Raw genomic sequence first — 17,515 nt, forward strand, 5'->3', positions numbered from 1 at the left:
GGTGATACCTCTGCTTCAGGCCAGCTCCTTGTAGTGTTTACAAACATTAAGCAGTGTGATCCATATTTGGTCCAACCGGAAGGACACAAGTCTTCTTCTACAAGTGAATCTGTAAGGAGAAGTTAGCGGTGGCTTTAAAGGCTAGTAGAGAGAGATCTACAAACCAGAGCTACAATAGTATTTGTTGATCAGTCAGTCACCTCTGCTACAACAAATATACAGAACGAGTCAAGAAAAGTAGACTCTTACTTGCATCTCCCAGAGCAAAGGCAGCACTGAGAAGCAGAAGAATGGTCAACATGGTCATGGAGTCTCCTGAGAGAAACAAAGAGTGAAGCCATCAAAACCAGATTCAACTCCACATACAGTAGATTAGAACAGGAATATGTCTGCTTTCCTAAATGCCAACATATTCCCTAAACAGGGCTGAGGAGAATTTCTGGGCAGGTATTTCTCTCCACTCAGAGACAGAAGTAAAAGTTATAATTCCCAAATGTAGAAATGTCACTCATGTTTGGTTATGGCCAAATCTGTCAGAAGACAAGCATTCTGATTGAACAAAATTCAATTCTGCTTCTTTTACTTTCCAACAAAAATAAAAGCAAAGTATAAAATGCTGGCAGGTCAGGCTCAGTGGCTTGTAACACCAGTAGGGAAGGTGAAATGGCCACCAGGAAAGGCTGTGATAACATGTGGTGCTGGAGGGAATACACCACAGCCCAATATTAGACCCATTTATTAATAATATATGCCATTTAGCAGACGCTTTTATCCAAAGCGACTTAGTCATGTGTGCATACATTCTACGTATGGGTGGTCCCGGGACATTCCATTTAAGGGTGAAGGTAAAAACAGCATTTCATAGTTTCTTGTTCACGGAGACGCAGTGCAACCAATCAGAACAGTCTACAGGATTATAGATGTAAGACACATTCTGCTAGCAGGAACCATCATTATACCATGTCTCATCTCACTAGCTGTAACACTTCCCTTACAGTTAAATTAAAGGTCTAATACTGGGCCAGCTGCACCATAACAATACACATGATGAACAGGATATTACACCCCAATGCAGGAAGTTAAAACCCTGGAAAAGTAAATAGCAGGAACTTACTTTAGCCAATCAACAACAGGAACAATAAAGGAACTGGGACACCACAAATGCTGAACAAACCAAGCAGAACAAGCTGCTTATATACCAGAAGAATGGAAGAGGAATTGGTGATGAGCAGAGTGAGTTCAGGTGTGGTGAGTTAGCAGGAAAGGGGCGTGTCCAGAACGTAACTGAGTTTGTGGTCCTGGGTGTTGATAGCTAAGTCTGGCTCACACTAGCTCTGGTCCTGTGTGTTGATAGGGTCTGGTTCACACTAGCTCTGGTCCTGGGTGTAGTTAGGGTCTAGCTCACACTAGCTCTGGTCCTGGGTGTAGTTAGGGTCTAGCTCACACTAGCTCTGGTCCTGGGTGTAGCTAGTGTCTGGCTCACACTAGCTCTGGTCCTGGGTGTAGCTAGGTCTGGCTCACACTAGCTCTGGTCCCGGGGGTAGCTAGGTCTGATAATGATTTGCTCCTACAGTGCATGATGTCAACGTTGTTTTCTGTTAATTATTTGTCTGTGTTAGTAATTTCATTGTATTTCCAGGCCACAATAGTCAACACTTCACAAAACAGTATATTGTTATTCTGAAAGCCGTCATTATAAATACGAATTGGTTCTTAAACTGACTTGCCCAGATAAATAAAGCTTAAATAAAATACATGAATAAAATATGTCGATATATACTCGACACCAAGTCAATACCAGTTTTAACCAGGGGGGGGGGCATGACATCATCTTGGAATGTATTCTCTCCATTATGACAATATAATAATAATAGAACATAATATAGTATAATATTATATTTTGATGGACTTCATAAAGTTACATAGTACCCTATACACTTCCAACTATAATATGATACTACAATATCGTACCCTCCACTCTAACAAGGATTTTGTGTATCAAGAAAGACCATCTACTTTGGGGGGGGGGGTGAACAACTGTCACTATTTACAAATGGAGTCAATCGATCAATCAGTCAATCGATATCAAGTCTGATGAGCATTATAGATATTTCTGTCAATCTGTCAATGTCATTGGTGTGAAAATACAGGGCCCTCCAGCAGAGGGCAGGGCCCTGTTCCATTCTAATGTTCTGATCCAGGTTGACCCATAGAGTTCCATTCTAATGTTCTGATTCTAATGTTCTGATCCAGGTTGACCCATAGAGTTCCATTCTAATGTTCTGATTCTAATGTTCTGATCCAGGTTGACCCATAGAGTTCCATTCTAATGTTCTGATCCAGGTTGACCCATAGAGTTCTATTCTAATGTTCTGATCCAGGTTGACCCATAGAGTTCTATTCTAATGTTCTGATCCAGGTTGACCCATAGAGTTCTATTCTAATGTTCTGATCCAGGTTGACTCATAGAGTTCTATTCTAATGTTCTGATCCAGGTTGACCCATAGAGTTCCATTCTAATGTTCTGATTCTAATGTTCTGATCCAGGTTGACCCATAGAGTTCCATTCTAATGTTCGGATCCAGGTTGACCGATAGAGTTCTATTCTAATGTTCTGATCCAGGTTGACCCATAGAGTTCTATTCTAATGTTCTGATTCTAATATTCTGATCCAGGTTGACCCATTGAGTTCTATTATAATGTTCTGATTCTAATGTTCTGATCCAGGTTGACCCATAGAGTTCTATTCTAATGTTCTGATTCTAATGTTCTGATCCAGGTTGACCCATAGAGTTCCATTCTAATGTTCTGATCCAGGTTGACCCATGGAGTTTCATTCTAATGTTCTGATTCTAATGTTCTGATCATTTTTGACCCATTGAGTTCCATTCTAATGTTGTGATCCAGGTTGACCCATATAGTTCTATTCTAATGTTCTGATCCAGGTTGACCCATAGAGTTCCATTCTAATGTTCTGATTCTAATGTTCTGATCCAGGTTGATCCATAGAGTTCTATTCTAATGTTCTGATTCTAATTTTCTAATCCAGGTTGACCCATAGAGTTCTATTCTAATGTTCTGATCCAGGTTGACCCATAGACTTCTATTCTAATGTTCTGATTCTAATATTCTGATCCAGGTTGACCCATAGAGTTCTATTATAATGTTCTGATTCTAATGTTCTGATCCAGGTTGACCCATAGAGTTCTATTCTAATGTTCTGATTATAATGTTCTGATCCAGGATGACCCATAGAGTTCCATTCTAATGTTCTGATCCAGGTTGACCCATATAGTTCTATTCTAATGTTCTGATCCAGGTTGACCCATAGAGTTCTATTCTAATGTTCTGATCCAGGTTGACCCATAGAGTTCTATTCTAATGTTCTGATCCAGGTTGACCCATAGAGTTCCATTCTAATGTTCTGATCCAGGTTGACCCATAGAGTTCTATTCTAATGTTCTGATCCAGGTTGACCCATAGAGTTCTATTCTAATGTTCTGATCCAGGTTGACCCATAGAGTTCTATTCTAATGTTCTGATCCAGGTTGACCCATAGAGTTCCATTCTAATGTTCTGATCCAGGTTGACCCATAGAGTTCCATTCTAATGTTCTGATTCTAATGTTCTGATCCAGGTTGACCCATAGAGTTCCATTCTAATGTTCTGATCCAGGTTGACCCATGGAGTTTCATTCTAATGTTCTGATTCTAATGTTCTGATCCAGGTTGACCCATAGAGTTCCATTCTAAAGTTGTGATCCAGGTTGTCCCATAGAGTTCTATTCTAATGTTCGGATCCAGGTTGACCGATAGAGTTCCATTCTAATGTTCTGATCCAGGTTGACCCATAGAGTTCCATTCAAATGTTCTGATTCTAATGTTCTGATCCAACTTGACCCATAGAGTTCCATTCTAATGTTCTGATTCTAATGTTCTGATCCAGGTTGACCCATAGAGTTCTATTCTAATGTTCTGATTCTAATGTTCTGATCCAGGTTGACCCATAGAGTTCTATTATAATGTTCTGATTCTAATGTTCTGATCCAGGTTGACCCATAGAGTTCTATTCTAATGTTCTGATTCTAATGTTCTGATCCAGGTTGACCCATAGAGTTCCATTCTAATGTTCTGATCCAGGTTGACCCATGGAGTTTCATTCTAATGTTCTGATTCTAATGTTCTGATCCAGGTTGACCCATAGAGTACCATTCTAATGTTGTGATCCAGGTTGACCCATATAGTTCTATTCTAATGTTCTGATCCAGGTTGACCCATAGAGTTCCATTCTAATGTTCTGATTCTAATGTTCTGATCCAGGTTGATCCATAGAGTTCTATTCTAATGTTCTGATTCTAATTTTCTAATCCAGGTTGACCCATAGAGTTCTATTCTAATGTTCTGATCCAGGTTGACCCATAGACTTCTATTCTAATGTTCTGATTCTAATATTCTGATCCAGGTTGACCATAGAGTTCTATTATAATGTTCTGATTCTAATGTTCTGATCCAGGTTGACCCATAGAGTTCTATTCTAATGTTCTGATTATAATGTTCTGATCCAGGTTGACCCATAGAGTTCCATTCTAATGTTCTGATCCAGGTTGACCCATATAGTTCTATTCTAATGTTCTGATCCAGGTTGACCCATAGAGTTCTATTCTAATGTTCTGATCCAGGTTGACCCATAGAGTTCTATTCTAATGTTCTGATCCAGGTTGACCCATAGAGTTCCATTCTAATGTTCTGATCCAGGTTGACCCATAGAGTTCTATTCTAATGTTCTGATCCAGGTTGACCCATAGAGTTCTTTTCTAATGTTCTGATCCAGGTTGACCCATAGAGTTCCATTCTAATGTTCTGATCCAGGTTGACCCATGGAGTTTCATTCTAATGTTCTGATTCTAATGTTCTGATCCAGGTTGACCCATAGAGTTCCATTCTAATGTTCTGATTCTAATGTTCTGATCCAGGTTGACCCATAGAGTTCCATTCTAATGTTCTGATTCTAATGTTCTGATCCAGGTTGACCCATAGAGTTCCATTCTAATGTTCTGATCCAGGTTGACCCATAGAGTTCCATTCTAATGTTCTGATCCAGGTTGACCCATAGAGTTCCATTCTAATGTTCTGATTCTAATGTTCTGATCCAGGTTGACCCATAGAGTTCTATTCTAATGTTCTGATCCAGGTAGACCCATATAATTCCATTCTAATGTTCTGATTATAATGTTCTGATCCAACTTGACCCATAGAGTTCCATTCTAATGTTCTGATTCTAATGTTCTGATCCAGGTTGACCCATAGAGTTCCATTCTAATGTTCTGATCCAGGTTGACCCATAGAGTTCCATTCTAATGCTCTGATTCTAATGTTCTGATCCAGGTTGACCCATAGAGTTCCATTCTAATGTTCTGATTCTAATGTTCTGATCCAGGTTGACCCATAGAGTTCTATTCTAATGTTCTGATTCTAATGTTCTGATCCAGGTTGACCCATAGAGTTCTATTCTAATGTTCTGATTCTAATATTCTGATCCAGGTTGACCCATAGAGTTCTATTATAATGTTCTGATTCTAATGTTCTGATCCATGTTGACCCATAGAGTTCTATTCTAATGTTTTGATTCTAATGTTCTGATCCAGGTTGACCCATAGAGTTCCAATTAAAGGCACTTCCGGTTGGCACAGGAAGCTATAAGCACACATATCTTGCTTGGGGTATTCTCTTACAGAATCCTGAGTTTTAAGTCTTTAAGTTAAGAATTGACTGATCTACGATCTACACAGGGTTGAATGTAGTCATTTTCACCTTTGAAGGTTATGTACATCAAAACACCTTTTGGGTCAATTTAACCACTTCCGGTTGCTCCAGGAAGCTTAGAATCGACACAGGTAGACCTCATAGTGGTCTGATGGACTGTCATCGAAGACAGGTCATACGATATTCATAACCCACATAGGCTTCAGGTTGAATTTAGGGGTGCAGGCAATGTATTCCTATGGGGAGAGAAGTCAATGCAAACTCTTTGAAGTAAACACCTTCTTTTACCTATTAAGGGTTAATGCTACACGGTCAAGGTTAGTCTTGCATTGATCGGGAGAACCTCAGGTAGGTTCCTGAGGTCGAATTGTGCTTCTCACCTTAACGGTTCTCTCACTGTCACCCAAAAGCAAATGACATTGAGGGCCAGCCTTCATTTTGGGCCTACTTTTCTAATGGTCGCTGTGCTTAGACCGAGCGAGCTACGGTCAAGCGGGGCATCTTGTTGAACTCGGCACGGCCTAGAGAATATGGAAATGCCATTGTAGGCTTTGTGTGTCTTTAAGCACCGCACTTTGTCACTCCATCCTTGCTGTGTGTGTGTTTCTGTGTGTGTGAGAGAGAGCTTTTCTTTGACATCTGTTGGGAGAAATGACTGACTTACAGTTTATGGGGGTTGCCTAATCACACATATGAAGTTTTGAAAAGATCTGACCTTTTTAACCCTTGGAAACTGCCACCGTGACACCATTTAAGGCACTTCCGGTTGGCACAGGAAGCTATAAATAAACTCATATCCTGATTGGGGTATGCCTTTACAGAATCCTGAGTTTTAAGTCTTTACGTTAAGAACTGAGTTATTTACGGAGGGTTTAGTGAGTGTGTGTTATTTCAGAAAATCATAGAAAATCACAGAAATCTCGCAGAGCTCCGCAGCACACTTTAGAAAGATTCGTAAGAACACCCTGCAACTGGATCTGTAACCGTTGAAAAAAAACACCTATCCGTCAACATCACCAATCTGTCATTGTACGATTTCTCTTAAATGATGATAGATAAATGGCTGGTTCTTTTTTTATTGACACCGGAGGCTCCTTGACTTTGACGTGAAGTAGAAAAATAATTTCTCTATTTTCATTTTGGACCTTTAATCCCAGATAAATGGCCATAACTCAAAAACCGTTGAGGCCTAGACGCCATCTTGTTCGGGGCCAACTGCCCATTATGCCGAACCTACGCTCACCGAGTTTCGGCTTCGAAATATTTTACGTTTTCGAGATAAGACCCCGTCGTGAATCGTGATGTTTTGTCCAATAGCAATATGATTGCTTATGCCCTCTTGTGGGAATTTCCGGGACAGCGGAAAAATGACCAAAACTTGATTATTTTTGTAAAACGGAAACCGAATGTCCGACAAAGTTCATTTGATGACTTCCCGGTAGGTCCGGCCCTGCCGCTCGGCCCAACGCCACGCGTGAATTTTACAAACGATTTCGGACGTCTAGTAAGGGACCGTACATTTGCAATATGGACTTTCTCACTAACCATACAGCAACTGCCGAAATGTTCCCTTAAGGTATGAAAGGACAGTAGCAGCTGCTTAACTTCTTAAGGGGCAGTGAGTTGCTTGGATGAAAGATGCAGAGGTGCCCATATTAAACTGCCTGCTTCTCAGTCCCAGTTGCTAATATATGCATATGATTATTCACATTGTATAGAAAACACTTTGAAGTTTCTAAAACCATTTGAATGATGTCTGTGAGTATAACATAACTCATATGGCAGGCAAAAACCTGAGAAGATTTTTAACCAAGATCCTATTGGAATCACAGCGAGATATGGATGTGTGCACTTCCTACTGCTTCCACTGGATACCAACAGTCTGTAGAACTTTGTCTGATGCCTCTACTGTAAAGGGGGGCCAAATGAAAGGAGAATCAGTCAGGTCTGCCATGACCTGACAATGCGCGTTCACATGAGGGAGCTGTTCCATCGCTCATCTGAAGTCCATGTAATTCTCCGATTGGAACTTAATTTGAGATTTGTTAAAAACATTCTAAAGATTGTTTCAATACATCGTTTGACATGTTTGACTGTTACGGAACTTTTGGACATTGGCAGCCTTTAGTGAACGCGCTTCGTGCTAACGCGCTAACAAAAGTAGCTACTTGGACATAAATGGACATTACCGAACAAAACAGACATTTCTTGTGAGAGTCCTGGGAGTGCATTCCGACAAAGATCAGCAAAGGTAAGTGAAGATTTATGCTTTATGAGTTTTGTTGACTGCACAATTTGGCAGTGAACTGTATGGCTTCCTTTTGTGGCTGAACCCCGTTTTCAGATGATTGAATATTGTGTTTTGCTGTAAAGCTTTTTGAAATCTGACAAAGCGGTTGCATTAAGAACAAGTGTATCTTTAGTTCTATGTAAAACATGTATCGTTCATCAAAGTTCATGACTATTATGTTATTTGACTTGGTTCTCTGCAATTTCTATGGACATTGGAGGCATTTCTGAACATGGTGCCAATGTAAACTGAGGTTTTTGTATATAAATATTAACTTTATTGAACAAAACATGTATTATGTAACAAGTCCTATGAGTGCCATCTGATAATCAAAGTTAGTGATTCATTTGATCCCTTTCTGCTTTTTGTGACTGATTTTGCGGTGACCTAAATAGTTTCTGGGGATTTCACTGAAAAGCCTATTTGAAATCGCACACTTTAGTGGGATTAACAAGATTACCTTTAAAATGGTATGAGACACATGTATGAGGAATTTTAATTGTGATGTTTGAATTTGGCGCCCTGCACTTTCACTGGCTGTTATATCGATCCAGTTACCGGAATTTCAGCCATAAGACATTTAACTTACATGGAAAGATCAAGGTGAGGTTTGTCCTTTGGATGATCTAAATATTGTTTGATATCTATTTTCACAATCTTAACAGAAATATATGAGTATATGAGTTATCACATATGAGTTCTGTTATACTCAGACATCATTCAAACAGATTTAGAATCAGAGTGTTTCCAATTCATATTCTAGCTTTAAGGACTGAGTAGCAGGTAGTTTACTCTTGGCACATTTTTATCCAAGCTATTCAATACTGCCCCCCTGTCCTGATGAAGTTAAACATACTGCATCATGTCACAGGTGTGCATCTACCAAAAGTTAAGCACGATGACAGTCGTGGTCCTGGTGGCCCATGTAACATTAGGGTTGTGGGTTTGAGACCCAGAGGACCAGTGAGAAAAAGTACTAACTACAACATTCAATAACAGACAAAATAGTGTCCACATTTTATTGGCTGCAAACAAATCCTCAATATTTGTGTAGTAACTGAGACTTCATTTAACAGCAACAAAGCTTCCCATGAAGTATTAAGGACAAAGACACTACGGAATAGCATTGCTGCTTTTAATGGATACTCTGGCGAAGCGGCAGGAGCCTCAGGGAGCACACAGAGGGCAAGCTCCTTTCACATAATGCATTGTCCCAGCGCTGTTGACCTGAAGACAAAACCAGAATATTCAGCTGTACACACAGAAGGAAAGTTAAATTAACTAGGAATAAGTTGAATTTGATGACTGATACTGAGTTTACTGTACCTCCAAAGTTGATATGAACACAAGACTCTCTGGCACCAGCACCAGGCCTTCCTTTAGCCCAGTTCTGGTGATCAAAGTCGGAGCCATCACTCCAGAACCACCGCCTGTCCTGAGGGGGGGAAAGTGGGGTTTGAGAATAAAGACTAAATGTAGTCCTTCCTCTACCACCTGAAACCAAACAGTTTAAGCTACCACTACTTCAAAACCCACTGACTGGGACTGTTGCTTGTGTAGAGAAGCTACAGCCTACTCCTCACATTTGCAATCATCCCAACGCATTTCAAAGACTAAAACAAGTCTACAACTTTTGAAGCTAGAATCCCCATACACGTGGTTACAACACTGAATGGAAGAGATTACTTTGATCAAATGTATACTTACCTAGAAACATTTTACATGAGTATAAAGGCCTCCTGAAGTTGACAGTAAAATAATTTAGCAGACTCATCTAGAATGACCTACAGGGTCAATTAGGATTAAGGGCGTTGCTCAAGGGCACATCAGATTTCACGGAGTGAGCTCTGGGATTCAAACAAGCCTTTATTGGCCAACGGCGAGGCTACCTGTCGCATGGCAACTCTTGATATATTATATGGAAACCATTACAATAGCTGTTAAAAAGCAGCAGCTCCTCTTCCTGGGGTCCACAGAAAATGACATTAGAACTACTCAGACAGAACTACATAATCAAATTACAGGTAGCCTACATGCCACATGTCCCGTTTTTAACCAGGTTTGCTGTTCACTTGAGCAAGATGAGATGGAACGGGGTTCCTTGCAATAATGGCTCTATATGTCACTGTAGGCTTAATGGTCCCACCTTAACCGAATAAAATTCGCCAATCCAGGTAGGAGGGAAACCAACAGTCTTGACCAAGACCAACGCCTGTAGAAACTGGTCCTCCTCGGAGCTGTGCACAGATGCCAGGTTTGCGCCAAGGTACTTCATAACGTTGGGTACAGACACCAGTTGATCCTCAAGGGACACACAGTACCGCTAGAGAAGAAAGTATTTAACTAGGCAAGTCAATTAAGAACATTATTATCTACAGTAACAGCCAAGCAGTAGATGGGAACAAAGACATTTCATGTATTAGTCAGTCAGCCTTGCTGAGAATTTGTCTTCTGCACTCTAAACCAAATATCGACCATAGCAACTAAATCATTTTTAAAACTCTTAAAGATACTAGGTTCTCAGTCTTAAGCCGTGTCCGGTGGGTTCCAGTATACAGAAGGCACGACTCCACATTAAATATTCAAAATGTATAGAAAATTCCCATCTTTTAAAGGAAATTTCAGTATTTCACATCAGTCATGTGTTGCAGTTTAAGAAAGTATCACCTTTAAGGTAATGTCAAAGACCTAATTTCAACTACACTTCCCCTTCAAATTCACAGAAGATGGTAAGGGTGATACCTCTGCTTCAGGCCAGCTCCTTGTAGTGTTTACAAACATTAAACAGCTTGATCCATATTTGGTCCAACCGGAAGGACACAAGTCTTCTTCTAGCAATGCATCTGTAAGGAGAAGTTAGCGGTGGCTTTAAAGGCTAGTAGAGAGAGATCTACAAACCAGAGCTACAATAGTATTTGTTGATCAGTCAGTCACCTCTGCTACAACAAATATACAGAACGAGTCAAGAAAAGTAGACTCTTACTTGCATCTCCCAGAGCAAAGGCAGCACTGAGAAGCAGAAGACTGGTCAACATGGTCATGGAGTCTCCTGAGAGAAACAAAGTGAAGCCATCAAAACCAGATTCAACTCCACATACAGTAGATTAGATCAGGAATATGTCTGCTTTCCTAAATGCCAACATATTCTCTAAACAGGGCTGAGGAGAATTTCTGGGCAGGTATTTCTCTCCACTCAGACAGAAGTAAAAGTTATAATTCCCAAATGTAGAAATGTCACTCATGTTTGGTTATGGCCAAATCTGTCAGAAGACAAGCATTATGATTGAACAAAGTTAAATTCTGCTTCTTTTACTTTCCAACAAAAATAAAAGCAAAGTATAAAATGCTGGCAGGTCAGGCTCAGTGGCTTGTAACACCAGTAGGTAAGGCTCAGTGGCTTGTAACACCAGTAGGTAAGGCTTAGTGGCTTGTAACACCAGTAGGTAAGGTGAAATGGCCACCAGGAAAGGCTGTGATAACATGTGGTGCTGGAGGGAATACACCACAGCCCAATATTAGACCCATTTATTAATAATATATGCCATTTTGCAGACGCTTTTATCCAAAGCGACTTAGTCATGTGTGCATACATTCTACGTATGGGTGGTCCCGGGACATTCCATTTAAGGGTGAAGGTAAAAACAGCATTTCATAGTTTCTTGTTCACGGAGACGCAGTGCAACCAATCAGAACAGTCTACAGGATTATAGATGTAAGACACATTCTGCTAGCAGGAACCATCATTATACCATGTCTCATCTCACTAGCTGTAACACTTCCCTTACAGTTAAATTAAAGGTCTAATACTGGGTCAGCTGCACCATAACAATACACATGATGAACAGGATATTACACCCCAATACAGGAAGTTAAAACCCTGGAAAAGTTACAATAGCAGGAACTTACTTTAGCCAATCAACAACAGGAACAATAAAGGAACTGGGACACCACAAATGCTGAACAACCCAAGCAGAACAAGCTGCTTATATACCAGAAGAATGGAAGAGGAATTGATGATGAGCAGAGTGAGTTCAGGTGTGGTGAGTTAGCAGGAAAGGGGCGTGTCCAGAACATAACTGTGAGTTTGTGGTCCTGTGTGTTGATAGCTAAGTCTGTCTCACACTAGCTCTGGTCCTGTGTGTTGATAGGGTCTGGTTCACACTAGCTCTGGTCCTGGGTGTAGTTAGGGTCTGGCTCACACTAGCTCTGGTCCTGGGTGTAGTTAGGGTCTAGCTCACACTAGCTCTGGTCCTGGGTGTAGTTAGGGTCTAGCTCACACTAGCTCTGGTCCTGGGTGTAGTTAGGGTCTAGCTCACACTAGCTCTGGTCCTGGGTATAGTTAGGGTCTGGCTCACACTAGCTCTGGTCCTGGGTGTAGCTAGGTCTGGCTCACACTAGCTCTGGTCCTGTGTGTTGATAGGGTCTGGTTCACACTAGCTCTGGTCCTGGGTGTAGTTAGGGTCTAGCTCACACTAGCTCTGGTCCTGGGTATAGTTAGGGTCTGGCTCACACTAGCTCTGGTCCTGGGTGTAGCTAGTGTCTGGCTCACACTAGCTCTGGTCCTGTGTGTTGATAGGGTCTGGTTCACACTAGCTCTGGTCCTGGGTGTAGTTAGGGTCTAGCTCACACTAGCTCTGGTCCTGGGTGTAGCTAGTGTCTGGCTCACACTAGCTCTGGTCCTGGGTGTAGCTAGGTCTGGCTCACACTAGCTCTGGTCCTGTGTGTTGATAGGGTCTGGTTCACACTAGCTCTGGTCCTGGGTGTAGTTAGGGTCTAGCTCACACTAGCTCTGGTCCTGGGTGTAGCTAGTGTCTGGCTCACACTAGCTCTGGTCCTGGGTGTAGCTAGGTCTGGCTCACACTAGCTCTGGTCCCGGGGGTAGCTAGGTCTGATAATGATTTGCTCCTACAGTGCATGATGTCAACGTTGTTTTCTGTTAATTATTTGTCTGTGTTAGTAATTTCATTGTATTTCCAGGCCACAATAGTCAACACTTCACAAAACAGTATATTGTTATTCTGAAAGCCGTCATTATAAATACGAATTGGTTCTTAAACTGACTTGCCCAGATAAATAAAGCTTAAATAAAATACATGAATAAAATATGTCGATATATACTCGACACCAAGTCAATACCAGTTTTAACCAGGGGGGGGGGGGGGGGCATGACATCATCTTGGAATGTATTCTCTCCATTATGACAATATAATAATAATAGAACATAATATAGTATAATATTATATTTTGATGGACTTCATAAAGTTACATAGTACCCTATACACTTCCAACTATAATATGATACTACAATATCGTACCCTCCACTCTAACAAGGATTTTGTGTATCAAGAAAGACCATCTACTTTGGGGCGGGGGGGGGGGGTGAACAACTGTCACTATTTACAAATGGAGTCAATCGATCAATCAGTCAATCGATATCAAGTCTGATGAGCATTATAGATATATCTGTCAATCTGTCAATGTCATTGGTGTGAAAATACAGGGCCCTCCAGCAGAGGGCAGGGCCCTGTTCCATTCTAATGTTCTGATCGAGGTTGACCCATAGAGTTCCATTCTAATGTTCTGATTCTAATGTTCTGATCCAGGTTGACCCATAGAGTTCCATTCTAATGTTCTGATTCTAATGTTCTGATCCAGGTTGACCCATAGAGTTCTATTCTAATGTTCTGATTCTAATGTTCTGATCCAGGTTGACCCATAGAGTTCTATTATAATGTTCTGATTCTAATGTTCTGATCCAGGTTGACCCATATAGTTCTATTCTAATGTTCTGATTCTAATGTTCTGATCCAGGTTGACCCATAGAGTTCCATTCTAATGTTCTGATCCAGGTTGACCCATAGAGTTCCATTCTAATGTTCTGATCCAGGTTGACCCATAGAGTTCCATTCTAATGTTCTGATTCCAATGTTCTGATCCAGGTTGACCCATAGAGTTCCATTCTAATGTTCTGATTCTAATGTTCTGATCCAGGTTGACCCATATAGTTCTATTCTAATGTTCTGATCCAGGTTGACCCATAGAGTTCTATTCTAATGTTCTGATCCAGGTTGACCCATAGAGTTCCATTCTAATGTTCTGATCCAGGTTGACCCATAGAGTTCCATTCTAATGTTCTGATCCAGGTTGACCCATAGAGTTCCATTCTAATGTTCTGATTCTAATGTTCTGATCCAGGTTGACCCATAGAGTTCTATTCTAATGTTCTGATCCAGGTAGACCCATATAATTCCATTCTAATGTTCTGATTATAATGTTCTGATCCAGGTTGACCCATAGAGTTCCATTCTAATGTTCTGATCCAGGTTGACCCATAGAGTTCTATTCTAATGTTCTGATCCAGGTTGACCCATAGAGTTCCATTCTAATGTTCTGATCCAGGTTGACCCATAGAGTTCCATTCTAATGTTCTGATCCAGGTTGACCCATAGAGTTCCATTCTAATGTTCTGATCCAGGTTGACCCATATAGTTCCATTCTAATGTTCTGATCCAGGTTGACCCATAGAGTTCCATTCTAATGTTCTGATCCAGGTTGACCCATAGAGTTCCATTCTAATGTTCTGATTCCAATGTTCTGATCCAGGTTGACCCATAGAGTTCCATTCTAATGTTCTGATTCTAATGTTCTGATCCAGGTTGACCCATAGAGTTCTATTCTAATGTTCTGATTCCAATGTTCTGATCCAGGTTGACCCATAGAGTTCCATTCTAATGTTCTGATTCTAATGTTCTGATCCAGGTTGACCCATAGAGTTCTATTCTAATGTTCTGATCCAGGTTGACCCATAGAGTTCCATTCTAATGTTCTGATCCAGGTTGACCCATAGAGTTCCATTCTAAGGTTCTGATCCAGGTTGACCCATAGAGTTCCATTCTAATGTTCTGATTCTAATGTTCTGATCCAGGTTGACCCATAGAGTTCTATTCTAATGTTCTGATCCAGGTAGACCCATATAATTCCATTCTAATGTTCTGATTATAATGTTCTGATCCAGGTTGACCCAAAGAGTTCCATTCTAATGTTCTGATCCAGGTTGACCCATAGAGTTCTATTCTAATGTTCTGATCCAGGTTGACCCATAGAGTTCCATTCTAATGTTCTGATCCAGGTTGACCCATAGAGTTCCATTCTAATGTTCTGATCCAGGTTGACCCATAGAGTTCCATTCTAATGTTCTGATCCAGGTTGACCCATAGAGTTCCATTCTAATGTTCGGATCCAGGTTGACCGATAGAGTTCCATTCTAATGTTCTGATCCAGGTTGACCCATAGAGTTCCATTCAAATGTTATGATTCTAATGTTCTGATCCAACTTGACCCATAGAGTTCCATTCTAATGTTCTGATTCTAATGTTCTGATCCAGGTTGACACATAGAGTTCCATTCTAATGTTCTGATCCAGGTTGACCCATAGAGTTCCATGCTAATGATCTGATCCAGGTTGACCCATAGAGTTCCATTCTAATGTTCTGATCCAGGTTGACCCATAGAGTTCCATTCTAATGTTCTGATCGAGGTTGACCCATAGAGTTCCATTCTAATGTTCTGATTCTAATGTTCTGATCCAGGTTGACCCATAGAGTTCCATTCTAATGTTCTGATTCTAATGTTCTGATCCAGGTTGACCCATAGAGTTCTATTCTAATGTTCTGATTCTAATGTTCTGATCCAGGTTGACCCATAGAGTTCTATTCTATTGTCTCAGCCTCCAGTATTTATGCTGCAGTAGTTTATGTGTCGGGGGGCTAGGGTCAGTTTGTTTATCTGGAGTACTTCTCCTGTCCTATTCGGTGTCCTGTGTAAATCTAAGTGTGCGTTCTCTAATTCTCTCCTTCTCTCTTTCTTTCTCTCTCTCGGAGGACCTGAGCCCTAGAACCATGCCCCAGGACTACCTGACATGATGACTCCTTGCTGTCCCCAGTCCACCTGGCCATGCTGCTGCTCCAGTTTCAACTGGCCTGGGCCCTAGGACCATGTCCCAGGACTACCTGACATGAGGACTCCTTGCTGTCCCCAGTCCACCTGGCCATGCTCCTGCTCCAGTTTCAACTGTTCTGCCTTACTATTATTCAACCATGCTGGTCATTTATGAACATTTGAACATCTTGGCCACGTTCTGTTATAATCTCCACCCGGCACAGCCAGAAGAGGACTGGCCACCCCACATATGCTCTCTCTAATTCTCTCTTTCTTTCTCTCTCTCGGAGGACCTGAGCCCTAGGACCGTGCCCCAGGACTACCTGACATGATGGCTCCTTGCTGTCCCCAGTCCACCTGACTGTGCTGCTGCTCCAGTTTCAACTGTTCTGCCTTATTATTATTTGACCATGCTGGTCATTTATGAACATTTGAACATCTTGGTCATGTTCTGTTATAATCTCTACCCGGCACAGCCAGAAGAGGACTGGCCACCCCACATAGCCCGGTTCCTCTCTAGGTTTCTTCCTAGGTTTTGGCCTTTCTAGGGAGTTTTTCCTAGCCACCGTGCTTTTACACCTGCATTGTTTGCTGTTTGGGGTTTTAGGCTGGGTTTCTGTACAGCACTTTGAGATATCAGCTGATGTACGAAGGGCTATATAAATAAATTTGATTTGATTTGATTTGATATTATAATGTTCTGATTCTAATGTTCTGATCCAGGTTGACCCATATAGTTCTATTCTAATGTTCTGATTCTAATGTTCTGATCCAGGTTGACCCATAGAGTTCCATTCTAATGTTCTGATCCAGGTTGACCCATAGAGTTCCATTCTAATGTTCTGATCCAGGTTGACCCATAGAGTTCCATTCTAATGTTCTGATTCCAATGTTCTGATCCAGGTTGACCCATAGAGTTCCATTCTAATGTTCTGATTCTAATGTTCTGATCCAGGTTGACCCATATAGTTCTATTCTAATGTTCTGATCCAGGTTGACCCATAGAGTTCTATTCTAATGTTCTGATCCAGGTTAACCCATAGAGTTCCATTCTAATGTTCTGATCCAGGTTGACCCATAGAGTTCCATTCTAATGTTCTGATTCTAATGTTCTGATCCAGGTTGACCCATAGAGTTCTATTCTAATGTTCTGATCCAGGTTGACCCATAGAGTTCCATTCTAATGTTCTGATCCAGGTTGACCCATAGAGTTCCATTCTAAGGTTCTGATCCAGGTTGACCCATAGAGTTCCATTCTAATGTTCTGATTCTAATGTTCTGATCCAGGTTGACCCATAGAGTTCTATTCTAATGTTCTGATCCAGGTAGACCCATATAATTCCATTCTAATGTTCTGATTATAATGTTCTGATCCAGGTTGACCCAAAGAGTTCCATTCTAATGTTCTGATCCAGGTTGACCCATAGAGTTCTATTCTAATGTTCTGATCCAGGTTGACCCGTAGAGTTCCATTCTAATGTTCTGATCCAGGTTGACCCATAGAGTTCCATTCTAATGTTCTGAT

At 41.1% G+C, this 17,515-nt stretch overlaps 1 protein-coding gene and 1 long non-coding RNA gene across 4 annotated transcripts in view; both read right to left on the reverse strand.

Annotated features, from left to right (window-relative positions):
* LOC124008319 (ladderlectin-like) overlaps positions 1 to 17,515 on the reverse strand; it is a 56,570-nt gene that overhangs the window by 1,613 nt on the left and 37,442 nt on the right. Inside the window, exons 1-3 of one of the 3 annotated variants that reach the window (XM_046319485.1) lie at positions 11,959 to 11,999; positions 11,036 to 11,101; positions 9 to 109 (exon numbers count right to left, since the gene is read on the reverse strand). In XM_046319485.1, coding sequence (XP_046175441.1) covers positions 9 to 109; positions 11,036 to 11,093 — 159 coding nt within the window. In that variant the 5' untranslated portion in view covers positions 11,094 to 11,101; positions 11,959 to 11,999. Of the gene's footprint in view, positions 1 to 8; positions 110 to 249; positions 310 to 11,035; positions 11,102 to 11,958; positions 12,000 to 17,515 lie in introns of those variants that run through there. The other 2 variants (XM_046319484.1, XM_046319486.1) reach the window with 2 other exon arrangements.
* Positions 9,174 to 9,996, reverse strand: LOC124008330. Its single transcript, XR_006834085.1, has 3 exons — positions 9,760 to 9,996; positions 9,379 to 9,487; positions 9,174 to 9,279 (listed from the first exon to the last, which is right to left on the reverse strand). It is a non-coding gene; the product is annotated as an uncharacterized LOC124008330 (long non-coding RNA).

This window comes from Oncorhynchus gorbuscha, linkage group LG21 (genome assembly GCF_021184085.1).
Source record: "Oncorhynchus gorbuscha isolate QuinsamMale2020 ecotype Even-year linkage group LG21, OgorEven_v1.0, whole genome shotgun sequence".
In the NCBI taxonomy this organism is placed as follows: domain Eukaryota; kingdom Metazoa; phylum Chordata; class Actinopteri; order Salmoniformes; family Salmonidae; genus Oncorhynchus; species Oncorhynchus gorbuscha.